Source organism: Bos grunniens, chromosome 8 (assembly GCF_055505025.1).
Source record: "Bos grunniens cultivar Pamir isolate PY7600 chromosome 8, Bosgru_T2T1.0, whole genome shotgun sequence".
Classification (NCBI taxonomy): Eukaryota; Metazoa; Chordata; class Mammalia; order Artiodactyla; family Bovidae; genus Bos; species Bos grunniens.
Genome location: NC_141172.1, coordinates 62,712,702 through 62,739,669, shown reverse-complemented (window position 1 = coordinate 62,739,669; position 26,968 = coordinate 62,712,702). Strand labels below are relative to the sequence as shown.

General features: G+C 39.0%; 1 protein-coding gene across 10 annotated transcripts in view; it reads right to left on the bottom strand.

The window, feature by feature from the left end:
- The window catches only part of TGFBR1 (transforming growth factor beta receptor 1), a 75,365-nt gene that overhangs the window by 5,527 nt on the left and 42,870 nt on the right, over positions 1–26,968 (bottom strand). For 5 of the 10 annotated variants that reach the window (XM_086416056.1, XM_086416057.1, XM_086416062.1 and 2 more), the window contains 5 exons: positions 25,305–25,535; positions 19,031–19,198; positions 16,126–16,282; positions 4,693–4,817; positions 3,576–3,706 (listed from right to left, as the gene is read on the bottom strand). In XM_086416056.1, the coding sequence (XP_086272182.1) occupies positions 3,576–3,706; positions 4,693–4,817; positions 16,126–16,282; positions 19,031–19,198; positions 25,305–25,535 (812 nt within the window). Of the gene's footprint in view, positions 1–3,575; positions 3,707–4,692; positions 4,818–11,275; positions 11,472–16,125; positions 16,283–16,634; positions 18,223–19,030; positions 19,561–25,304; positions 25,536–26,968 lie in introns of those variants that run through there. The other 5 variants (XM_086416065.1, XM_086416066.1, XM_086416061.1 and 2 more) reach the window with 4 other exon arrangements.

The following is a 26,968-nucleotide window of genomic DNA, read 5'->3' as shown; positions in this document are numbered from 1 at the left end:
CTAACAGACACAGCAGCGAAATAATAGACAACATCTCTGCTCTCATAAAGCTTACATTGTAGAGGGCTAAAGCGAATAATAAATAAGGAAAATGCATGGACTGTCAGTGGTAAGTGCTAAGGAGAAACATCATTTAGGGAAGGAGATAAAATATGCCAGGGGAAAAAGTGTTATTTTAAATAGATGGACAGGTAATGACTCACTGACAAGGTAATATCTGAGCAAAGAGCTGGAAGAGGAGGATAATGAGCAAACCAAGAAACATGAAGACATGGGATTCAGAAAGGCAGTCACCACAAAAGAGGCAAGAGAGATCACAGGTGAAAGGTAAGGGATATCCTGAGCCAGCTTTCCAGATTGGAAAAGGTCAGAGGGCTCTGAAAAACACTTCTGTAGGTATCCTATCAGTTTCAAATTCTCGATGCGTTTCAGCTACTGATGGGAGATTTGTAAAACCCGAGAAAAGTGAAAGATTAAGTTAGTGATACAAAACTAGCTAAATGACACTGATGGCATTCATTCAACATGCTGTGACAGTAATTTCAACTTGCATGTATGTTTTTAACGTTAACTACTAACTTTCCTTCGTGCTTAATTAGCCATCTGTTTAATATTAATTTGCTCTAATTTGCTTATTGAATGAGTGCATGAATAATTCCAGTTTGTAGTATCAAGATGAAATTTTTCAAAGACAAAATCTAGCCCAATTTCATTTGTTAAACATGCAGGTTCTGTGAGCACACAAAATAAATTTTGTCTGGGCCTGCATACTTGATTTCATTAGAGATAGCCAAGGAACTCTCTTGATCTCACAGGTATCTAATGAAGTCTGCTGCTGCTAAGTCACTTCAGTCGTGTCCGACTCTTAAGATGTAAGATAAACTACTTAAGTGAACAGCGTTTTATTCTTCCTAAACTACCAAACATCAACTCTAAAGGGAAATGCTTTGCTTTACCAATATTATAATAGTATCATAATAATAGTGGTTGTTAACGCAGTTGTGCCTGACTTTTTCTGACTCCATGGAATGCAGCACGCCAAGCTTCCCTGTCCTTCACTATCTCCCAGAGTTGGCTCACATTGATGTATATTGAGTCACTGATGCCATCCAACCATCTCATCCTCTGTCACCTGCTTCTCCTCCTGCCCTCAATCTTTCCCAGTATCAGGGTCTTTTCCAGTGAGTCAGCTCTTCACATCAGGTGGCCAAAGTATTGGGGCTTCAGCTTCAGAACCAGCCCTTCCAATGAAAATCCAGGGTTGATTTCCTTTAGGATTGACTTGGTTTGATCTCCTTGTTCTTCAAGGGACTCTGAAGAGTCTTCTTCGGCACCACAGTTCGAAACTATAAATTCTTAGCACTCAGGCTTCTGTGGTCCAACTCTCACATCCATACATGACTACTGGAAAAACCATAATTTTGACTATACAGACCTCTGTTGGCAAAGTGATATCTCTGTTTTTAATATGTTGTCTAGGTTTGTCATAGGTTTTCTTCCAAGGAGCAAGCATCTTTTTTAATTTCATGACTGCAGTCAATGTTCACAGTGATTTTTGAGCTCAAGAAAATTGTCTTTCACTGTTCCATTGTTTCCCCACCTATTTGCCATGAAGTGATGATACTGGATGCATGATCTTAGTTTTCTGTATGTTGAGTTTTAAGCCAGCTTTTTCACTCTCCTCTTTAAGCTTCATCAAGAGGCTCTTTAGTTCCTCTTCACTTTCTGTCATTAGGGTGATGTCATCTGCATATGAGGTTATTGATATTTCTCCTGGCAATCTTGATTCGAGCTTGAGGTTCATCCAGCCCAGCATTTTGCGTGATGTACTCTGCATATAAGCTAAATAAGCAAGGTGACAGTATACAATCTTGACAATACTCCTTTCCCAATTTTAAACCAGTTTGCTGTTTCCATGTCTGGTTCTAAGTGTTGTTTCTTGACTGCATACAGGTTTCTCAGGAGGCAGGTAAGGTGGTCTGGTATTCCTATCTCTTTCAGAATTTTCCAGTTTGTTGTGATCCACATAGTCAAAGGCTTTACTGTAGTCAATGAAGCAGAAGTGTTTTTTTTTGGAATTCCCTCGCTTTTTCTATGATCCAACAGATGTTGGCAGTTTGATCTCTGGTTCCTCTGCCTTTTCTATATCCAACTTGTACATCTGGAAGTTTTCGTTTCACGTACTGTTGAAGCCTAGCTTGAAGGATTTAGAGCATTATCTTACTAGTATGTGAAAAGAGTGCAACTGTGTGGTAGTTTGAATATTCTTTGGCATTGCCCTTCTTTGGGACTGGAATGAAAACTGATCTTTTCCAGTCCTGTGGCCACTGCTGAGTTTTCTAAATTTGCTGGCATACTGAGTGCAGCACTTTAACAACATCCATCATCTTTTAGGATTTGAAATAGCTGGAATTCCGTCACCTCTACTAGCTTTGTTTGTAGTAATGCTTCCTAAGGTCCACTTGACTTCACACATCAGGATGTCTAGCTCTAGGTGAGTGATCACACCATCCTGGTTATCTGGGTCATTAAGACCTTTTCTGTAGTTTTTCTATGTATTCTTAATACCTTCTACTTCTGTTAGTAAAAGTTAGCAATTAAGGATAAATTAAATAACATTTTTCTTATAAATTCTTTAAAAGTATAACTACAAAAATATTTCTAAAACTTTCTGTAAAGAGCTGGGGTTGAAAAGCTCAGATACTGCTGAAAAGCAGTTTCCACAAATTCCTGATGAACAGTCAAATGAGCAGTGAAATGAATAAAATATAAAATCATCTGAACCATCTTCACAATCATCCAAATCCCTTATTTTACAAAAAGGCATATTAAGGTCCCAAGAACTGAAGTGCTTTGGAGAAGTCAGCCTCTGAAATATATGGTAGCCAGGATCTACAATATAGGCCTCCTGATTCCAGCCAGCACACAGCCCACTGTTCTGGGCAGCCCTGGTTGAAAGGTAGCTTTAAAAAAAAAAAATTATTTATTTTTTGGCTGTGCTTGGTCTTCACTGCTGTGCTTGGCTTTTCTCTACTTGTGGCGAGCAGAAGCTACTCGCTAGTTGTGGTACTTGGACTTCGCGTTGTGGTGGCTTCTCTCGTTGCAGAGCCACAGGCTCTTGGGGCATGTGGGCTTCAGTAAGCTTCAGCTCCCGGGCTCTAGAGCTCAATAAGTTGTGGTGCATGGGTTTAGTTGCTCTGTGGCCTGTGGGGGTCTTCCCAGATGAGGGATTGAACCTGTGTTAACTGCAATGACAGGCGGATTCTTCACCACTGAGCCACCAGGGAAAGCCAGGAAGCTTTAATTTAAAATGCAGGAGCCTTGTTTCACTGGCAGATCTAAACACTGTTCTAATAAACTGATGGCCACTAAAAATGTTCCATCGCCTTTGCAATGTACTTGAAATTGAACATAAAAATCAAATTATTCTGTTTTTACTCATTGATTTAATTAGCTATGAAAAATAAAGGAATGGGAATTCTTACTTCTGTTTTCCTTAAAGAAAAGTAGCAAATTTCCACATACTAACCAGAAGCAGTTTAGAAAACTGTATAATATCCAAAATAAATACTCACTTCACAGCTCTGCCATCTGTTTGGAATATTTGGCCTTAACTTCTGTTCACAAACAACTTTTCTCATTTCTTCAACTGATGGATCGGAAGGTACAAGATCATAATAAGGCAGCTGGTAATCTTCATGTATTCCTACATTGGTAAAGAATTTAAAAAAAACCTATTTTGAAAGGTTTATTCAGATAATGTCAGAACAATCTTTGACCAGACAGAAAAGGAACAGCTGGAAATCCTGTTACAGTGTCCCATTACTAAAACAGGTAAGTGGAACAGCCTGCTCTCTCTTATCCATGTCTGCATCAACAACCCACCTCCTTGAGTCAGTACTGAGCCCACACTTTGAAACTAAATTCTGCAATATAATCAGCAAAGGCTATTTTAATAATGGTTAACTATGAGTTGTGATGACCAGATAGACATTTTCTCTTAGAGCCCCAATGTTCGAGAAATGAAAGCCTTTATTCTGCAAGTGCACAGCCTCACCTGGTAAAGGGAAGTACACTCTCACTAAGGTGTGAATCCTACATGGCAAGCCTGAGGTGCAAGTCCCTTCCTCTACTTGTGTCTGTTAATAACCTGTCCTATTTGCTACTCCACCCCTCACTGCCTCAGAAACCTGAGGCCCTAGTCTCAGGTGAGCCTAGGTTCTCAAGGATAAGACTGTTTCTCAAGTAAACATTGAAAGTTCTCAATCTAACACAAATGTACTTTAAAAAGTAATGCAGTGACAGTCTATCTGCATTTTGCATATGTAATTTCCACCCTCAAGATGGAGAAAATCACTACAATCTCGGGGTAAAATCAGTTTGACTCTGGTACATGCTAAAAATAGCTTCCTGGGTGGCCTCACAAGCAGTCATTCATTCTAAATATCTATACTGCAAGATAACAAGGGGTTGGTTTCTATTGCTTCCCAAAATTCAAGTGGAACTAGAAAAAGACCACACTGGAATAAAGCTGTGTATTAGGATAAAGCCATGCACAAGGATAAAGCATGTTGTGTCATCTCTCTGGCACTCTCATTGATCACTGGGTAAACAATTTCATTCAATAAAAAAGACAATTCTTAAACAACTTTTGTTTGTGACAATATATTGGGGGAAGGGAGAGAAATTTACCACCAATGGAACATCGTCGAGCTACTTCCCAGAATACTAGTCCCATTGCATAGATGTCAGCACGTTTGAAGGATTCAAAGTGTTTCATATTTATGGAATCATCTAGAACTTCAGGGGCCATGTACCTAAAAAAGAAGTCAGCACTTCATTTTATGCAATAGTAACATTACTTTTTAAACTGTTTCATCATCTTTCTTTTACTCCTGGGTGGGAGGTCAGGGGGGTGGGGAGCAATATTAACTTTGACCTTTCCTCCTTTCACTATGGTTCTGCTGCTTTTTAAATTAAAAAAAAAAAAATTTATTGAAGTATAGTTGAATTATAATATTGCTAATTTCTGCTATACAGCAAAGTGAGTTATATGTATATATACATTTTTTAAAATATTATTTTCCATTATTATTTAGATACTGAATATAGTTCTCTGTCCTGTACAGTAGGATGTTGTTGTTTATCCATTCTATATATAAAATAGCTTAACATCTGCTAACTCCAGCTTCCCACCCCATCCCTCTCCCAACACCCTCCGCTCCAGCAACCACAAGTCTGTTATTTATGTCCCTCAATCCATTTTGCAGATAGGATCATTTGTGTCATATTTTAGATTCCACACATTAATATCATATTTGTCTCTTTCTGACTGACTTCACTTATTATGATAATCTCTCGTTGCATCCATGCTGCAGCAAATGGCACTATTTCATTCTTTTTTATGGCTGAGTTGTATTCCATTGGATATATGCACCACATTTTATCAGCTCATCTGTCAATGGACATTTAGGTTGTTTCCATGTCTTGGTTATTGTGAAATAATGCTGCTATGAATATGGTACATGTATCATTTTGGATTAGTTTTTTCTGGATATATAGCCAGAAGTGGGACTGCTGGACCATATGGTGATTCTATTTTTCTCTTTTTCCACTGTTTTCTGTAGTGGTTGTACCAACTTACATTTACACCAACAGTGTAAGAGTTCCCTTTTCTCCATATTCTCTCTAGCATTTGTTATTTGTACAGTTTTTAATGATGGCCATTCTAACCAGCCACTCACTGCAGTACCTCACTGCAGTTTTTATTTGCATTTCTCTAATAATTAGTGATACTGAACATTTTTTCATGTGCATATTGGCCATTTGTATTTCTTCTTTGGAGAAATGCCATTTTAGGTCTCTTGTCCATTTTTTGATTAAGTTGCTTGGTTTTTTTGTTGTTGTTGAGTTCTATGAGGTATTTACATATTTTGGAAATTATTAAGCCCTTATCAGTTGCATCATTTGCAAATGCTTTTTCTGATTCTGTAGGTTGTCTTTTCCTTTTTTTTAATGGTTTCCTTTGCTGTGCTGAAAGCTTGTAAGTTTGATTAGGTCCCATTTGTTTCTTTACTTCTACTGCCTTGGGAGACTGACTTAAGAAAACACTGGTATGATTTATGTCAGAACGTTTTGCCTATGCTCTCTTGAAGGAGTTTTTGATGTCATGTCTTATGTTTAAGTCTTTAGGCCATTTTGAGTTTATTTTTATGTATGGTGAGAGGGTATGTTCTAACCTCATCAATTTCCACGTGGCTGTCCAACTTCGCTACCACCACTTGCTGAACAGACTTTTTCCCATTGTATATTCTTGCCTCCTTTGTCAAAGAGGCCTTAGGGGTATGGGTTTATCTCTGGGCTCTCTATTCTGTTTCATTGATCCGTATGAATGTTTCTGTGCCAGTACCATGCTGTTTTGATTACTGTATCTTTGTAGTATTGTTTGAAGTCTGGGAGGGTTATGGTTCCTGTTTTGTTCTTTTTCTCCAGGATGGCTTTGGCAATTCTGGGTCTTTTATGATTCCATATAAACTTTAGGGTTATTTGTTCTAGTTCTGTGACAAATGTCATGGGTAATTTGATAGGGATCACATTAAATCTGTAGATTGCTTTGGGCAATATGGCCATTTTAACAATATTAATTCTTCCAATCCAAGACATGGGATATCATTCCATTTCTTTGAGTCTTGTTTCCTTTGTATCCTGCTACCTTGCTGAATTAATTTATCACCTCTAGTAATTTCTGTGTGAAGTCTTTAGGGTTTTCTGTATATATATATATGTACACAGAATCATGTCATCTGCATATAATGACAATTTAAATTTTTCCTTCCAATTTGGATACCTTTAATATCTTTTTCTGATCTGACTGCTGTGGCCACAACTTCCAGTACTACAGTGTTTACTAGAAGAGGTGACAGTGGGCGTCTTTGTCTTGTTCTAGATTTTAGCAGTAGGGCTTTCAGCTTTTCACCTTTGAGTATTATACTGGCTGTGGATTTGTCATAAATAGCTTTTATTATGTTATGTTCCCTCAATACCCACTTTTTTGGTAAAGCGTTTTTGCAATGAATGGATGTTGAATTTTGTCAAATGCTTTTTCTGCATCAATTGAGATGATCGTGTGTTTTTTGTCTGGTTTATGAGGTGTATCACATTGATTTGTATATGTTGAATCACCCTTGTGAACTTGCAATGAATCCCACTTGGTTGTGGTGTATGACATTTTTTTGTGTGCTGCAGGATTCAGTTTGCTATTTTGTTAAGAATTTTTGCATCTATATTCATCAGATATATTGGCCTGTATGTATCTGTTTTGGTGGTTCTTTGTCTAGTTTTGGAAATCAGGGTGATGGTGGCATTATAAAATGCCTTTGGCAGTGTTCCCACCTCTTCAGTTTTTTGGAAGCATTGATATAAATTATTTTCCATGTCTCGTGGAACTCACCCATGAAGCCATCTGGTCCTGGACTTTAGTTTGTTGTAAGTTTTTTAAATTACAGATTGTATTTCACCTCTAGTAATCAGTCTGGTCAAATTATGTGTTTTTCCTTGATTAAATTTTTTGGTGGACTGTATAGTTCTAGAAACTTGTACATTTCTTCAGTTTAGTCACTCAGTTGTGTCTGATTCTTTGCAACCCCATGGACTGCAGCATGCCAATGCCAAGCCTCCCTGTCTGTCACCCAACTCCTGGAGTTTACTCAAACTCATGTCCATGGAGTTGGTGATGCCATCCAACCATCTCATCCTCTGTTGTCCCCTTCTGCGTTGTCAAATTTGTTGTCATATAATTGCTCATAGTATTCTTTTATGGTTTTTTGGTATTTCTGCAGTGTCAGTTGTTATGTCTCCTTTTTCATGTATTTGGGTTCTCTCATTTCTTCTTGGTGAGCCTGGCCAAAGATTTGTGCATTTTGTTTACCCTTTCAAAGAACCAGGTCTCAGTTGTAATTTTTTTTTTTTTTTCAAAAATCTCTATTTCCTCTCTGATCTTTATTTTTTCCCTTCCTTCTGCTGACTTTAGGTTTTGTTCTATAATTAAGTGGTAGGCTAGGCTGTTTATTTGATATGTTTCATGTTTTTTGAGTAAGGTCTGTATTGCTGTGAACTTCCCTCTAGGAATTGCTTTTGCTGCGTCCCATAGGTTTCTTTTTTGAAAATATCTGTGCCAGCTCTCAGCTGCTGCATACAGGGTCTAGTTCACAGATTGAACCTGGGCTTCCTGCATTGGGTGCTTGGAGTCTTAGCCACTGAATCATCAGGGAAGTCCCATTCCATAGGTGTTGTATGGTTGTTTTTACTGTCATTTGTCTCAAGGTATTTTTAAATTTCCTCTTTGATTTCATCTTTACCCACTGGTTTTTTAGTATTGGCAGTCTGTTGTTGAGTCTCTGTGTAACTTATTTTCTCCCCTCATTTCTTTTTCTGTGGTTGATTTCTAGTTTAATGCTGTTACGGTCAGGAAAAATGTGTGAAATAACTTCTGCACTCTTAAATGTGTTGAGGCTTGTTTTATGCCTGAGAAGATAATCAATTCTAGAGAATGTTCAGGTGCAGTTGAAAAGCATGTGTTTTGTTTTTTAATGTCCAGAAAATATCAACTTACCGTAATTCTATTGTGTTGTTTAGGATCTCTTGCTTTACTGGTTTTCTGTCTAGAAAATTTATCCATTGATTTGAGTGGGGTGTTCAAATCTCCTACTCTGATTTCCCCATCAATTTCTCCCTTTATGTTTGTGGCTATTTGTTTTATGTATTTAGATACTCCTACATTAGGTGTGTATATGCTGATGAGTATAAGATCCTCTTCCTAAACTGATCCTTTTTTCAATACAGTGTCCTTATCTATCTTTCTTTATGGTATTTGTTTCAAAGTCTGTGTTGTCTGACTTGAGTGATTCCACACTTTGTTCTCATTTCAGTTTACGTGAAATATTTTTCCATCCCATCACTTTTGATCTCTGTGTGTCCTCTGCCTTAATGTGGGTCTTAGAGGCAGCATGTTGTAGGCTCTGGATTAAAACAATACATCTGCCACCCTGTCTTTATTTTTCTATTTTAAAAAATTTATTGTATTGAGATGGTGACTGCAGCCATGAAATAAAAGACACTTACTCCTTGGAAGGAAAGTTATGACCAACCTAGATAGCATATTCAAAAGCAGAGACATTACTTCGCCAACAAAGGTTCGTCTAGTCAAGGTTATGGTTTTTCCTGTGGTCATGTATGGATGTGAGAGTTGGACTGTGAAGAAGGCTGAGCGCCATAGAATTGATGCTTTTGAACTGTGGTGTTGGAGAAGACTCTTGAGAGTCCCTTGGACTGCAAGGAGATCCAACCAGTCCATTCTGAAGGAGATCAGCTCTGGGATTTCTTTGGAAGGAATAATGCTAAAGCTGAAACTCCAGTACTTTGGCCACCTCATGTGAAGAGTTGACTCATTGGGAAAGACTCTGATGCTGGGAGGGATTGGGGGCAGGAGGAGAAGGGGATGACAGAGGATGAGATGACTGGATGGCATCACTGACTCGATGGATGTGAGTCTGAGTGAACTCCGGGAGTTGGTGATGGACAGGGAGGCCTGGCGTGCTGCGATTCATGGGGTCACAAAGAGTCGGACACGACTGAACGACTGATCTGATTGTTGATACACAATGTTAATTTCTATTGTACAGCAAAGTAATTCAGTTATACATTCTTTTCCATTAAGGTTTACCACAGAATATTGAGACATCTACTCTGAGAGTTTATGTTTATTCTCATTTCTTATATTTGGGGATAGCTGATTTATGTGTTAGTTTCAGGTGTACAGCAAAGTGATTCATTTACACACACACACACACACATATATATATATGTTTTCCCACATAGGTTATCACAAAGTACTGAGTTGAGTTAGTTCCCTATACTATATAGTAGGTTCTTATTGAGTATCTGTTTTATATATAGTATTGTGTGTATGTGCTGTGCTGTGTGTCTGACTCTGTGACACCACGGACTGTAGCCCACCAGGCTCCTCTGTCCATGGGGATTCTCCAGGCAAGAATACTGGAGTGGGTTGCCATGCCCTCCTCCAGGGGATCTACCCACCCCAGGGATCAAACCTAGGTCTCCTGCATTGCAGGCAGATTTACCGTCTGAGCCACCAGGGAAGCCCAAGAATGCTGGAGTAGGTAGCCTGTCCTTCTCCAGGGGATCTTCCTGATCCAGGAATTGAACCAGGGTCTCCTGCATTGTAGGGAGATTCTTTACCAGCTGAGCTACCAAGGAAGCCCATTGTGTGTATGTTAATCGCAAACCCATACTTTATCACTCCTTTCCACCTTTCCCCTTTAGTAACCGTAAGTTTGTTTTCTAAGCCTGTGAATCTGTTTCATAAATAAATAAGTTCATTTGTGTCATTTTTTTAGATTGCACATGTAAGCGATATGCTCTTTCTGATTTACTTTTACTTAGTATAATCTCTAGGTCCACCAGTGTTGCCACAAATGGCGTTTTCTTTTTTAATGGGTAACACTGTGTGTGTATATATATGTATATGTGTGTGTGTGTGTACATACCATATCTTCCTTATCCATTCATCTGGACATTAGACTGTCTTTTGTCTATTGTAAATAGTGTTGCAGTGAACACTGGGGGGCATGTATCTTTTCAAATTATAGTTTTTTCCAGATATATGCCTAAGAGTGGGATTGCTAGATCATATGATAGTTTCATTTTTAGTTTTTTAAAGAACCTCCATCCTGTTCTTCAAAGTGACTCTACCAGTTTTCATTTCCACTAACTGTGTAGGAGAGTTCCCTTTTCTCCACACCCTCTCTAGCATTTATTGTTTGTAGATTTTTTTTTATGATGATGATGATAATGGCCATCCTGACGGGTCTGAGGTGATACATCTTTGTAATTTTGATTTGGGCTTCTCTAATTAGTGATGTTGAGGACCTTTTCATGCGCTTTTTTGGCCATCTGTATGTCTTCTTTGAGGAAATGTCTTAGATCTTCTGCCCATTTTTTGATTGGGTTGTTGTTTTTCTTTAATATTGAGCCACATGAGCTGTTTGTAAATTTGGGAGACTAATCCCTTGTTGGTCACCTCATTTACAAATATTTTCTGTCATTCGATGGTTGTCTTTTTGGTTTTGTTTATGGTTTCCTTTACTGTGCAAATGTTTGCCCCTCTGTCTTTTGACTGGAGTATTTAGTCCACTGTCATTTAAAGTAACTTGATATATACATATTTATTTCCATTTTAACTTTGTTTTCCCATTGATTTTATATTTCTTCTTTGTCCCTTTCTTTGTTTTCCTTTAGTGGTTTGATTTTCTTTTGTGTCATACTTATTTTCTTCTTGGTTTCTGTGAATCTATTGTATGTTTTTCATTGGTGGTTACTCTATTTTTCAAATACATTAATCCCATCCTATATCTCCTTGCCTTAGATAGGTAGGCATACAGGCTCAAACATATCTAGGAAATCAAAGGAAAAAACATATCTAGGAAATCAAAGAAAAAAAAACCCTACATCTTCTTACTTTCCTCCCCCATATTTTATGATTTAGATGTCCACTTTTATATCTTCATGTTCTTTTGCTGTTCATTGTGGTTATCACTTTCACAGAAAAAAAAAATTTTTTTAATCTGTGTACAGGCTTATTTCAGTAATTTGCTTTCCAATTGTGATTTTTTTCCTCCCCTTTTTATTCCCCTATAGAGTATTACGCCTTTTCTATTTAGAGAAGACTTTTCAGTATTTCCTTTAGGACAGGTTTAGTATTGCTGTATACTTTCAGTTTTCTGAGAAATTCATCTCTTTCTAAACAATCACCTTGCTGGGTAGAGGATCGGAGGTTGCAGATTTTTCCCTTTTAGGACTTTGAATCTATCTTGGCACTTCCTTCTAACCTGCAACATTTCTGTAGTAGGAACAACTGATGGCGGAATCCCTTATAATTAACTTTTTGTCTTGCTTCCTTTGGAATTTTCCTCTTTAATTTCTGCTACGGATAACGTGTCTTGGTGTAGGCCTGTTTGAGTTTACCTTCTCTGGGACCCTCAGTGCTTCCTGTACCTGAATATGCATTTCGTTCTTTAGGTATGGGAAGGTTTCGGTCATAATTTCTTCAAATTCATTTTCAACCTCTTTTTCTGTCTCTTCTCCTTCTGGAATTCCTATTACGCATAGATTGGCATACTTTATCTTACCCCATAGGTCCCTTTTTTTCGTTTGGCTTTCTGTCTGCTGTCCTAATTGGGCAGTTTTCATCTTCTGTCTTCCAGGTCACTTATTTATTCTGCTATTCATTGCCTTTACTTCAGTTTTTGTCTTGGCAAGTGAGTTTTCTTGGTTCCTGTTTATAGTTTCGAATTCCTTTTTTACAGTACTCTGTATTTCTGTTGATAGCCTTTTTTAATTCCTTCAGTATTTTCAGTCTTCTTTTTGAAATTAGTGCCTACTACACTGAAGAGGTCTGTTTCATTGCTCTTTCAAGGGAATTCTCTTGGTCTTTCAACTGGGAGTGGTTCCTCTGTTTCTTCATTTTACTTATATTTCTCTTCTGTGAGTTTCAGTTCAGTTGCTCATCATGTCTGACTCTTTGCAACCCCATGGACTGCAGCATGCCAGGCTTCCCTGTCCATCACCAACTCCTTGAGCTTAATCAAATTCATGTCCATTGAGTTGGTGATGCCATCCAACCATCTCATCTTCTGTTGCCCCCTCTCCTCCCACCTTCAATCTTTCCCAGCATCAAGGTCTTTTCTAGTGAGTCAGTTCTTCCCATCAGGTGGATAAAGTATTGGAGTTTCAGCTTCAGCATCAGTCCTTCCTTAGGACTGATTTCCTTTAGGATGGACAGGTTGGACCTCCTTGCAGTCCAAGGGACTCTCAAGAGTCTTCTCCAACACCACAGTTCAAAAGCATCAATTCTTTGGTGCTCAGCTTTCTTTATAGTCCAACTCTCACATTCATATGTGATTACTGGAAAAACCATAGCCTTGACTAGATGGACCTTTGTTGACAAAGTAATGTCTCTGCTTTTTAATATGCTGTCTAGGTTGGTCATAGCTTTCCTTCCAGGGAGTAAGCATCTTTTAATTTCATGGCTGCAGTCACCATCTGCAGTGATTTTGGAGCCCAGAAAAAAAATCTCTGTTTCCACTGTTTCCCCATCTATCTGCCATGAAGTGATGGGACCAGATGCCATGATCTTAGTTTTCTGAATGTTGAGTTTTAGCCAGCTCTTTCACTGTCCTCTTGCACTTTCATCAAGAGGCTCTTTAGTTCTTCTTCACTTTCTGCCATAAGGTTGGTGTCATCTGCATATCTGAGGTTATTGATATTTCTCCCAGCAATCTTGATTCCAGCTTGTGCTTCATCCAGCCTGGCATTTCACATGATGTACTCTGCATGAAAGCAGGGTGGCAATATACAGCCTTGACGTACTCCTTTCCTGATGTGGAACCAGTCTGTTGTTCCATGTCCAGTTCTAACTGTTGTTTCTTGACCTGCATACAGATTTCTCAAGAGGCAGGTCAGGTGGTCTGGTATTCCCATCTCTTGAAGATTTTCCACAGTTTGTTATGATCCACACAGTCAAAGGTTTTGGTGTAGTCAATAAAGCAGAAGTAGATGTTTTTCTGGAACTCTCTTGCTTTTTCAATGACCCAATGGATGTTGGCAATTTGATCTCTGGTTCCTCTGTCTTTTCTAAATCCAGCTTGAACATCAGGAAGTTCATGGTTCACATACTGTTGAGGCCTGGCTTGGAGAATTTTGAGCATTACTTTACTAGCATGTGAGATGAATGCAATTTTGCAGTAGTTTGAATGTTCTTTGGCATTGCCTTTCTTTGGGATTGGAATGAAAACTGACCTTTTCCAGTCCTGTGGCCACTGCTGAGTTTTCCAAATTTGCTGGCATATTGAGTGCAGCACTTTCACAGCATCATCTTGTGAATTTAGGAGAAACAATTATCTACGATGGTCTCTGAGGACTATTTATAGGTGGGAGCCCCCCTTTGTACCTTGTGTGGGTTTAGTATTTTTGGTGCAAGGGCTGTTTTAGTATGGATGCCTGTCACCTCTCCCCTCAGCATGTACTGGTAATTATCCTTTTGATAGAGGGCATGCAGATAATGGTCCTGGTGTTCTTGGCAGTGGTGGCAGCTCATGATTGTTCCTGGAGGTGGTGTCCTGCTGCCTGAAAGCTAATGCAGGGGAAAACGCCCCTCACACATGGCCCACATGATGGCGCCTGGATTCTAAGGCAGCCCAGGCTTTCTCTGTGTACACCCTCAGATGCGATCACATCAGACCCTAACCCCTTCAGACTGTTTCTATACATCCCACCCCCGTGCCCCCCAGGTCTGATTTCTGAAGCCTGAGCTTCCACGCATAACTGAGATCATATTAGACTCAAGAAAAATATCTCCACTGGTTTACTCCAAATCCCATGAAAAGCTGAAATAGCAATTTTATGCTATTTGCCTTATGATCTTTGTTTCCAATGACCCACATCCTAGGCGTCCTACTATACACCACCTACTTTGCTGTGTACTATGCAGGGACTATGTATTTCAGTCTAGAAGTCTTCTCACTAAAACAGAATAAAAGGAAAGGCAAGGACATACTCCAGGGAACAAAATAATAGATAAAAATGAATGCCAGTCCTTAATGATACCATATTGCACAGTTCTGAGGTTTCAAAAATCCTACTAAGGTTACAGATTAGGACTCACAAAGACCTACAGCAACCACTGCCTGGAACCCTGAGTCAAAAGATCTGAGAGTCCCCATTGAATCCATAAATACAGCTGAGATACAATAAAGCTCAGCTCTATTCAAGTCCAGCATAGCACTTTGACGGTATGTGATGGCAAAATGCTGTGATACACAAAGCAAAGCCTTTTGGGTCAGAAAGGCCCAGGTTCAAATCTCAGCTCTTCAGCTTACCATCCAGGAGGTTGGCCACATTAACCTTCACAAGGTGGTTTCCTCATCTGTGAATTGAGGGCAGTGATACTTACCTACTTAGGTTCTTTGAGTACTCATGTGTGTGTGTTAGTCACACAGTCATGTCCGACTCTCTGGGATTCCATGGACTGTAGCCCACCAGGCTCCTCTGTCCATGGGATTTTCCAGGCAAGAATTCTGGAGTGGGTTGCCATTCCCTTCTCCAGAGGATCTTCCTGACCCAAGAACAGAACCTGGGTCTCCCACATAGTAGGCAGATTGTTTACTGACTGAGCTACCAGGGGAGTACTCATAGATTCAACAAATACTTATTGAGGACCTACTATCTTCTAGGCACCATGATAGATGCTGGGAATACAAGGCTTCTCTCAAAGCAGCTTACGATCCAATGGAATATACAGATAAGTGAACAGTTATAATGTGCTAAGTGGTCCAGATTTAGCATGCAATGTGGGTGCCTAACAAGGACATCTAACAGTCCAGAAAAAGATTCCTCTGAGAAAGGAAGACTGAGTACAAGTTAAGGAAACAGGAGGGGAAAGTATGCTCTAGGACAGAAATCAGGCCCACAATCTGTGGCACCCCCTGTCAGAGCAGTGGCAGCGTTAGATTAAAAATGAAGTGCACAATGAATGTAACGTGCTTGAATCTTCCCCACCCCTGGTCCTTGGGAAAATTACCTTTAAAATAATGAGTCCCGGGTGCCCAAAAGGGTGGGGACTGCTGCTCTAGGATATAGCACATGTGAAAGTTTGAAGAGAGAAAGCTATGTTTTCAGGAAATAAAAATATAAAAACAGTTGGGCTAACTACATCACAACATTTGAAGAGAACATTAAATGATGTAATATACATAAGAGATGAATTAAAATGACTGGTATACAGTAGGTACCCCATTAATATTAACTACTCTTATGATAACATAACTAATAGTAGTATTTTCTGGAAAGGCTACCTTTCATCAGCAGTAACCTTTGTAAGTTAGCTAACCATGATTTCAGAGCAGGCAAGACCATGAGATCTTCCACCTGTGAGCAGTCTAATAAAGAACAAGGTTGAGTTTCAGAAAAGTTATGTATCTAGAAATGAGAAGGAAAAGAAGTCAACTTCAGAACATAAAAATAACTGTGTTCACTCTGTGATAAGTATACCTTTTTGTTCCCACTCTATGGTTTGGAGCAATGTCAATTGTATCCGTGGCCGAATCATGCCTTACTGCCAATCCTAAGTCTGCAATACAGCAAGTTCCATTCTTCTTTACCAAGATATTCTTTGATTTCAAATCCCTATGAGCTATGGCTGGTTTTCCTAAAGAAAAAGAAAGTTAAACATGGTTGCTTAAAGGGCAATACCAATCACAAATCTCACCTAGGTCCTCCCATCCCAGTATCAAAAGCATTTCATCCCCGTCACTGCAATACCTGGGCCCTTACTAAACCAACTAACATGAATCAGTGCACAAAAAGTTGATGAGATTACATTTCAAAGAAAACAGATGATGTTCAAAAATATGTCTAACACTCAAAAACCAGGAGGTTAAAGATACTAGTTTGTTGATACCCTATGAATCTTTTTTTATAGGACGCCTAGGTACTAATATTCCAATCCAAGAACCAAAAATCTAGATCACCTCTTTTGCCTATCAATCAACTGGAATATATTCATTAAATGTGTAATGCCTTTAATACTAACTACTAGAAAAAGTGCTATTATAAAATAATTACAGTGTGTAAAACTTGGAACCCTCAGAGGCCGCTGGTGGGAATGTACAATAAAATAGTACAGGCCCTTTGTGAACTTGCCAGACTTTTTTTTTTTTTTCCCAAATCATTAGTTACTGTCTGATCCAGTAACTTCACTTCCAGGCATATACCCAAGATAATGGAAACGTATCCACACTAAAACTTGTACATCAGTGTTCATAGCAGCATTATTCATAATAGCCCAAAGTGGAAACAACAAATGTCTATCACTGATGAATGGATACCCAAAATGTAGTAAATCCATATAATGAAATATTGCTTGGACATAAAAGGGAATGAATTTCTGATAATGCTGCAACATGGATAAACCTTGAACCTATACTAGAAAGCAGCTAGTCATAAAAGGTATATTGTATGATTCCATATGCTATGTCCAGAATAAGCAAATCTATATAGATGGTCATAAAGAGTCAGACACAACTTAGTGACTGAACAATAGATGGAAAATAAGTTAGAGGTTGCCTAGAGCTAGAGAGTTTAGAGGGAAATGGGGAGTGACTGCTGAGAACTATAGGCCTCACCTCTTTTGAGGTGATGAAAATGTTCTTAAATGTTCTTAAAATGTGGTGATAGCTATACAAAACTGATTATACTAAAAACCACTCATTTGTACACCAAATGGGTAAACTGTATAGTATGTGAATTACAACTCAATTTGTTATTGTTCAGTCACCAAGTCATGTCTGACTCTTTGCGACCCTATGGACTGGAGCAGGCCAGGCTCCTGGCCTGTCTCCTGGAGTTCGTTCAAACTGATGTCCATTGAGTTGGTGATGCTATCTAACCATCTCATCCCCTGCCACCCCCTTTCCCTTTTGCCTTCTATTTTCCCCAGCACCAGGGTCTTTTGCAATGAGTTGGCTCTTTGTACTAGGTGGCCAAAGTACTGGAGCTTCAGCATCAGTCCTTCCAAAGAATATTCTGGGTTTTCTTTTAGGACTGACTGGTTTGATCTCCTTGCAGCTCTAGGAATTCTCAAGAGTCTTCTCCAGCACCACAGATTGAAACCATCAATTCTTTGGCGCTCAGCCTTCTTTATGGTCCAGCTCTCATATTCATACATGACTACTGGAAAACCACGGCTTTGACTACACAGACCTCTCTCGGCAGAGTGATGTCTCTGCTTTTTAATACGCTACCTAGGTCTGTCATAGCTTTCCTTCCGAGGAGCAAGTGTCTTAATTTCATGGCTGCAGTCACCGTCCACAGTGATTTTGGAGCCCAAGAAAAGAAAATCTGTCACTGCATTCACTTTTTCCCTTTCTATTTGTCATAAAGTGATGTAACTGGATGCCTGGATCTTCCTTTTTTGAATGTTGACTTTTAAGCCAGCTTTTTCACGCTCGTCTTTCACCTTCATCAAGAGGCATTTTAGTTACTCTTCACTTTCTGTCATTACCATCATTCTGAGGTTGTTGATATTTCTTCTAGCAGTCTTGATTCCAGCTTGTGATTCACCCAGCCTGGTATCTCACATGATGTATTCTGCATATAAATTAAATAAGTAGGATGACAATATACAGCCTTGCTGTACTCCTTTCCCAATTCTGAACCTGTTTTTGAAGTCTATTTTGTTTCATGTCCAGTTCTAACTGTTGCTTCTTGATCTGCATACAGGTTTCTAGGGAGATAGGTAAGGTGGTCTGGTATTCCCATCTCTCTAAGAATTTTCCAGTTTATTGTATGTGACATAGTATGTGAATTAAAGCTCAATAAGGCTATTATAATCAACAATGATTTTGCAAAGATGGGGCAGGCTGAACTAGTAAAACAGCATGTGTGACGTATACAGTAAAGCTGGTAATGGGGTTAGCAAGTGGATAATCATCAGGTAGCAAGTGGATAATCATTAGAGCAGAGACTACACTGGCATCTAATATCTTATATAGCACAATACTAACTCATGCAATCTCCTTATCCTAGGATCAAACACAATTATCAGATGGTCAGATAACATTTATGTAGCATGTTGGATGTTTACAGAACATCTTCACATTTCATTTGGTACTATACATAAATTCCAAAATCAAGATCCTCAAAATCACAAGACTAAACACTACTTAAATTTAAGAACTTACCAAAATATCAGTATTGTTGTAACAACTAGAGAATCTCTAATCAAATTCTTAGATTCCTAACTCTATGTTAGATTTTCAACAGAAAGTTAAGATATTCTCATATAAAAACTCATTTTAAACATTTCTACTTCGGCTGACTTCTTGCAAAAATTTTCTGAATAGACATTAGACCCATAGGAATTTAAAGCTTAAATAACAGGACTGCTTTGAGTTACCTTGGGTACCAACTATCTCCATGTGAAGATGGGCAAGTCCACTTGCTGTGGACAGAGCAAGTTTTATCATTCCTTCCACAGTAACTGTGTATCTGTTCAAATAATCAAAAAGGGATCCGTGCTCATGATAATCTGACACCAACCAGAGCTGAGTCCATGTGCCATTGTCTGCCAAGTAGAAAAACAATATTTCAGATAGGCTATAGAACATTTATGATTTATCTGTTCAAACATTATGACTTTTTACTCAGTCCTGAATCACGCAACGGCAACACATTGGTACCTTACATTTGTATAGATTTCTTTCATATTTTGTTTTTCTTGTTCATATATTTTCATTTATTTTCAGTTTTCTTATACGTTTATGTTTATATCCTTTAGGTCCTTAAATTAAGTCGCCTATTCTTGAGATTGAGGCAAAGACAACTAGTCCATTCAAGAGACAAAGAATCACAGTGTAAAGACGCTGATCTCGAGTACATAGAAGAATGCCTGGTCCAGGTGAGGTGCTCAGTGATTGTTCCTGGAAGCTGGGAGGGAAACAAGGAGGAAAAAGAGAAATACCTGGAACCTAGCACAGCCATAGTGGGAATAGAATATTAGGGGACAAACCATATGTGACCTTAAATGAGAAATGCAAGCTTTAATGACAAACTGTGTATACAGTTCAACAAGAAGCCAAGTAAGATTATTACAATTCCAAGGTATCCAGCTTAGAAAACTATAAAAACAGTAGTATCACTGACACATGGGGTAGCTGAGATAGGAACTAAAAATGTCAGGAGGGGAAAAGGCTGGGACTGAATTTAATTTTACACAAGGTAGTTTTAAACCTCACCAGCTAAGAATGTGCCTTTTTCCAAAAGTTCAATTAACTGTAAACCAGTATGTGAAATGAAAATGTATTTTCCCTTAGGAACCATGGTAAAGGTTCTGGCTGGGCTTCTAGGCTAGGCTGGTCCACAAAAGTCCATTTAGCCTAGAAGTAGCTGGAGAACCATATATTTCACAAAATCGTGATAGCAAAACAGTATTACAACAATACTAGGAGGCAGGGCATTTCAGTAAAAGACGCTTTACTTGGAGTCATTCTGACCTGGGTTGGAATCCAGGGCCTGGCTGTTACTGATGACTACGTGACCTTAGACTGGTTAAGAAACTTCTTAACCAGTGAGCCTTTGTTTCCTCTTTTATACTACAAGAATACCTTAACTTTTCAAGACCACTAAGAAGATTTTAAAAATAAGATAATAGGTTTTTAAAAAGCATTTAGCATGGCACACAAGAACTAAAATGTGCTATTTCCTTCCCTGTTAGTTGTAAAACGAAAGAAACTCAAAGTGACATAAAACACTTTATTTTGAAGGTTGTTACTTGAAAGAAAGCAACTCTGATTAGAAGAAATTAAGGAATGAAATGTTTTCAGAAGATTCTGGAGGAGGTTGCTGAGTATTTTTGAAAGGATTTAGATATTCATGATACTAATTCTTTATAAATTTGTTCATAAACTTTAATCAACTGATTCTGTTCAAACTTGTACCTTTCCTTTTCCTCGATACAGGTATATCACTAAGTACATCTGCATGATTAACCATAGCTGAATTCTGGAAGGTTCGCAAATAACAAGAAATAAATTCGGAACACAGTAAGATGGAAGACTGGGAGAGTTTCTGAGGTAATTGACAAGAGAGGTGGAAGTATATACTAGAGGCTATGCCCACATAAAGGGTTGTCTGAGTTGGAATTAACTAAATTAGGAGGAAAATAAAGAAAAGGGAATAGGGGGCTGGAGGTGAAGGTGGTGGGGGAGCAGCAGCCCTAGGTTCTAAGCAGAGTCCATTGCCCCCTAACACAGAAGAAAGGAGAGTAGGGAAGAGCCAGCAGGGTCACCAATTCCCACGGTGACCACTAGGTGACAGCACTAGCTTGGTTGCTGCTTGAGCACAGAGTAGAGTTCAGGGCACAGTAGCGGGAGCGCTTTTTGCCAGTCAGCATGTTAACAACTTAGAACAAGCCTAAAACATGCTGGGCCTGGTAAGAGCCTCAAACTGCAGTTTTTAAAGTCACTGCCACCACTGAATTTGAAACCAAAAATGTGGGTGAGTTCTTTGACGGAGAAATTACTATTTGTAAAATTAGAGCCTTCATATGAGTTAACAAGGGTTTCAGAAAACAAAAGCACCTATTAAGAAATAAACTCACCCAATCAATCAGAAAGTGGAGAAAAGACCTAAACAGACATTTTTCCAAAGAAGACATACAGATGGCTAACAAACGTGAAAAGATGCTCAACATCTCTCATTATTAGAGAAATGCAAATGAAAACTACAATGAGGTATTATCACCTCACACCATTCAGAATGGCCATCATCAAAAAGTCTACAAACAATAAATGCTGGAGAGGGTGTGGAGAAAAGGGAACACTCTTGCACTGTTGGTGGGAATGTAAATTGATACAGCCACTATGGAAGATGGTTTGGGGATTCCTTAAAAAACTAGGAATAAAACCACTATATGACTCAGCAATCCCACTCCTAGGCATATACCCTGAGGAAACCAAAATTGAAAAAGATACATCTATCCCATTGCTCACTGCAGCAATATTTACAATAGCTAGAACATGGAAGCAACCTAGATGTCCATTGACAGCCATAAAAAGGAATGCATTTGAGTCAGTTCTGATGAGGTGGATAAACCTAGAACCTATTATACAGAGTGAAGTGAGTCAGAGAAAAGATAAATATCATATTCTAATGCATATATACAGAATCTAGAAAATGGTACTGAAGTATTTATTTACAGGGCAACAGTTGAGAAACAGAATAGACTTATGGATGTGGGGAGAGGGAAGGAGAGGGTGAGATGTATGGAAAGAGTAACATGGAAACTTACATTACCATATGTAAAATAGATAGCCAATGGGAATTTGCTGTATGGCTAAGGAAACGCAAACGGCTCTGTATCAATCTACAGGGGTGGGATGAGGAGGGAGGTTCAAAAGGGAGGGGATATACGTATACCTGTGACTGATTCATGTCGAGGTTTGACAGAAAACAAAATTCTGTAAAGCAATTATCCTTCAATAAAAAAATTAAAAAAACTCCCATCAGTTCAGTTCAGTTGCTCAGTCGTGTCCGACTCTGCGACCCCATGAATCGCAGCACTCCCTGTCCATCACCAATTCCTGGAGTTCACCTAAACCCACGTCCATCGAGTCGGTGATGCCATCCAGCCATCTCATCCTCTGTCATCCCCTTTTCCTCTTGCCCCCAATCCCTCCCAGCATCAGAGTCTTTTCCAATGAGTCAACTCTTCGCACGAGGTGGCCAAAGTACTGAGTTTCAGCTTTAGCATCATTCCTTCCAAAGAACACCCAGGACTGATCTCCTTTAGAATGGACTGGTTGGATCTCCTGCAGTCCATAAGACTCAAGAGTCACCTCCAACACCACAGTTCAAAAGCATCAATTCTTCGGCGCTCAGCCTTCTTCACAGTCCAACTCTCACATCCATACCTGACCACTGGAAAAACCATAGCCTTGACTAGACGGACCTTTATTGGCAAAGTAAAAACTCCATACTCACAGAATATATTGACTGTTTTAAAGCATTGGGGAAGAAGAAAAATGGTGTCTGAGAGAAGAAAATGAAAACTAAGGACTTGGTCAGACTATAAGTACTAGTTTTGTTTGTTTTTAAACAATACCAAATTGGTAGTATCTATTGATAACAGCTACTTACATCCATCATCACCCCAGGTCACAAAAAGTAGATAATCACATATATATGCCTCCTGATGAGGTGCAATAGAAAGAATACAATATGTAGAAAGCATATAATATTTTCAGTCAGAAAACCGATAATCAAATTCAGTTTCTAATTTTAACTACCAGTTTTCAAATTATACAGGAGCAAGTTCAGAGATACTGTACGAATTCAATTAGCAAATCTAGAATATGATAAGCTCTATAGGACAAATAATCCAGTTTCTTTAACAAATAAACTGCAAGGGAAAAAAGGGGGGGGATCCCCAGTGTTTTTAAAGGATTTAAGATAAATATCAACCAAATGCAATGGATCCTAAAAATGAATAACCAATAAGTAAACAATTGCAGAAATATGAAACTGACTAGGTACTTGATGGCATCTTTTAAATTGACAATGGTAGTATGGTTATGTTTCATAAAAAATGATTCCCTATAATCTAAAGATGCAAACTGAAATATTCATAGGGAAAAGATGTATTGCTGGGATTAGCTTCAAATAATTCAAAGGGGGCAGAGTAGATGGAATCAGAACTCAAATATGATTTGCAATGAGCTGATAATTTTTGAAGCTGGGTAATGGGAATCCCCATCTATTTGCCATGAAGTAATGGGACTGGATGCCATGATCTTCGTTTTCTGAATGTTAAGCTTTAAGCCAACTTTTTCACTCTCCTCTTTCACTTTCATCAAGAGGTTTTTTAAGTTCCTCTTCAACTTTTTGCCATAAGGGTGGTATCATCTGCATATCTGAGGTTATTGATATTTCTCCCGGCAATCTTGATTCCAGCTTGTGATTCTTCCAGCCCAGCGTTTCTCATGATGTACTCTGCATGTAAGTTAAATAAGCAGGGTGACAATATACAGCCTTGACATACTCCTTTTCCTATTTGGAACCAGTCTGTTGTTCCATGTCCAGTTCTAACTGTTGCTTCCTGACCTGCATACAAATTTCTCAAGAGGCAGGTCAGGTGGTCTGGTATTCCCATCTCTTTCAGAATTTTCCACAGTTTATTGTGATCCACACAGTTAAAGGCTTTGGCATAGTCAATAAAGCAGAAATGAGAGTCCCTTGGACTGCAAGGAGATCCAACCAGTCCATTCTGAAGGAGATCAGCCCTGGGTGTTCTTTGGAAGGAATGAGGCTAAAGCTGAAACTCCACTACTTTGGCCACCCCATGCAAAGAGTTGACTCATTGGAAAAGACTCTGATGCTGGGAGGGGTTGGGGGCAGGAGGAGAAGGCGACGACAGAGGATGAGATGGCTGGATGGCATCACTGACTCGATGGATGTGAGTTTGAGTGAACTCTAGGAGTTGGTGATGAACAGGGAGGCCTGGAGTGCTCCAATTCATGGGGTCGCAAAGAGTCGGACACGACTGAGTGACTAAACTGAACTGAATGGGAATCCACTATCCTATTCTCTACTTTTCTGTATACTGGATATTTTCTACAAATAAAAGTTAAAAAAAAACAAGTAATGTTCGTTGTAAATAAATTTGAAAATACAGAGAAACAACAAGAAAAATCAAAATCACCCATGAACACCAAGATTAAACACTATTAACATTTTGAAGAAATAAATATTATTGAAGAAAATGGGAAGGGAGAAGAGTAAAAAGATGACTATGGTTATGGCCTTTAAAAAAGAATGAAAGCATTTTTCTAAAAAAACAAATAGCAATGCTGGGAAATACATTTGATTCAAAGCAAGTACAATGAGAGTTGAGTTTAATGCAAGTCTCTGACAAAAGCTAAAAGGTAGGGATTGTGGGCACTGCTATAAAAACTGAAGCCAGAAAAGTAAGTACAGTCTGAAGTGACTTTTCAGTCACTGCTCATCCTGACTGTCTACACACATGGCTTCCTCACTTGCTTCAGCATCTGATCTGACCCCTGGCCTCAATCACCTGTGTACCACAGGCAAGAAAGGGTTCATCCACATGGTTACCAAGATCTAGGTGGTTTTAGAGAAACCATTTCTCTAAGTGAGTTTACTTAAAAGACTAATCTGTTTAGCCCTAGAAATTTAAACACAGAATACACTTGAAAAGTTATTTTTATTCTCCCTATAAATAAGCTCATTAGGAAATACTAGAATGCCCTAATGGTCAGGAGGAGAATAAAAGGAAACGTGTCTGAGCTCTAGTCTATCTCAGAACTCTGGGCAACAAGAGCTTATGAATTTTTTTTCTCTGTTATGACTATATTCAATATCTAACTTCCCAGAACCAAATTAACAAAAGCATATAGTTTCATTTTTTGTTTTTTTAAATAGCTCTTTATACTTTATGAAGTAATTAGAGGTTTAGGAACATGTCAAGAATCAAGAAAATCTTTTAGCAGTTCCTGTTTCTAAAGGCTTCTAATGTATTCTGTTTTACTTAATAGGTCTAATCAATATGACAAACATCCATTTCTCATCAAATATGACAGTGTTTAGTAGTCTTATTTGTAGAATGAATTAAAATATATTTTGTTACACTCAGAGGAGAAGCAAATGTCACTGACCTTTATTGTCTGCTGCTATAAATCCCAAGATGTTTTCGTGACGTAACATGACAGTCTGATAAATCTCTGCTTCACGGAACCATGAACGTTCTTCTCTAGAGGAGAATATTTTAACAGCAACTTCTTCTCCTCTCCATTTTCCTCGCCAAACTTCTCCAAAACGACCTTTGCCAATACTTTCTTGTAACACAATAGTTCTCGCAATTGTTCTCTGAACAAGCAATGGTAAACCTAAGGATAAAAATAAACAGTATTCAATACAAAATATTAGTATGTGTTTCTAACCCAGGATAGGTGTTAAAGAATGACCCAAAAACTTAAAATCTCACTGAGGAAATACAGAGTAAATTTGTGAAATCAGTAATTCATGATAAAAAGGAAACTAATAAAAGGATCCAGAAACTCCTAACAGTCAAGGTAGGCTTTAAAAGATAAGCTGAATTTATACTGGGTTTACAGAAGGGACAGGACTAAAGAAGAAGAGAAGGTAAGGTGTTTAGATAGGAGGAATATACAAGCAAAAGTAGAAGGAAGGAGATAGATGATACATGTTTAGGGAACCAGCTTAGATAAGCAGAATGGGGACGTGTGTAGTAAAACAGTAGAACAGGAGGGAAGCTGCGTCGGAATGTGAGGAGTACTGAATGCCAAGCTCCAGATGACCAGTGAAGAGCTGTAGGAGAAAGAGGAACTGGTAAACATTTCTGAAAGGGGGCCATGAATGGGAAGAAATGATTTACAAATCTTAGTTCAGAAAGATGAGTCTGGTAAGTTTTAAGAATGGGAGGAAAAAAGTATGTAAACACCAGAAACAAGAGAAGTGAATTCTGGTCTAACTTTAAAAATGATCACAAAAACCATCTCAGGACAAGAAATTTACTAATTTATGTGCTAGGACAGCTCCTCTAGGCCCTCCTGCGCCCGTGCAGCCACGGCTCCTTGGACGTGGGGTTGGTCCTCCTGGCCACCGCCCCTGGCCTCGGGCCTGGGGTAGCTCCTCCAGCCCGCCGCCCTTGGCCTTGGGCTTAGGGGCATGGGCTAGCTCCTCCCGCCCGTGGCGCCTGGCCTCGGGCTTGGGGCATGGGGTATCTCCTCCCGGCCGCCACCCATGACCTCAAACGCCAGGTATCTCCTCTCGGCCACTACCCCTGACCTCGGATGCGGGGTAGCTCCTCTCGGCCGTTCAGTAGGGAAAACCACTAGACCATTCAGGTATGACCTAAATCAAATCCCTTATGATTATACAGTGGAAGTGAGAAATAGATTTAAGGGCCTAGATCTGCTAAGACTGCCTGATGAACTATGGAATGAGGTTCGTGACATTGTACAGGAGACAGTGATCAAGACCATCCCCATGGAAAAGAAATGCAAAAAAGCAAAATGGCTGTCTGGGGAGGCCTTACAAATAGCTGTGAAAAGAAACGAAGCGAAAAGCAAAGGAGAAAAGGAAAGATATAAACATCTGAATGCAGAGTTCCAAAGAATAGCAAGAAGAGATAAGAAAGCCTTCTTCAGCGATCAATGCAAAGAAACAGAAGAAAATAACAGAATGGGAAAGACTAGAGATCTCTTCAAGAAAATCAGAGATACCAAGGGAACATTTCATGCAAAGATGGGCTCGATAAAGGACAGAAATGGTATGGCCTGGCAGAAGCAGAAGATAT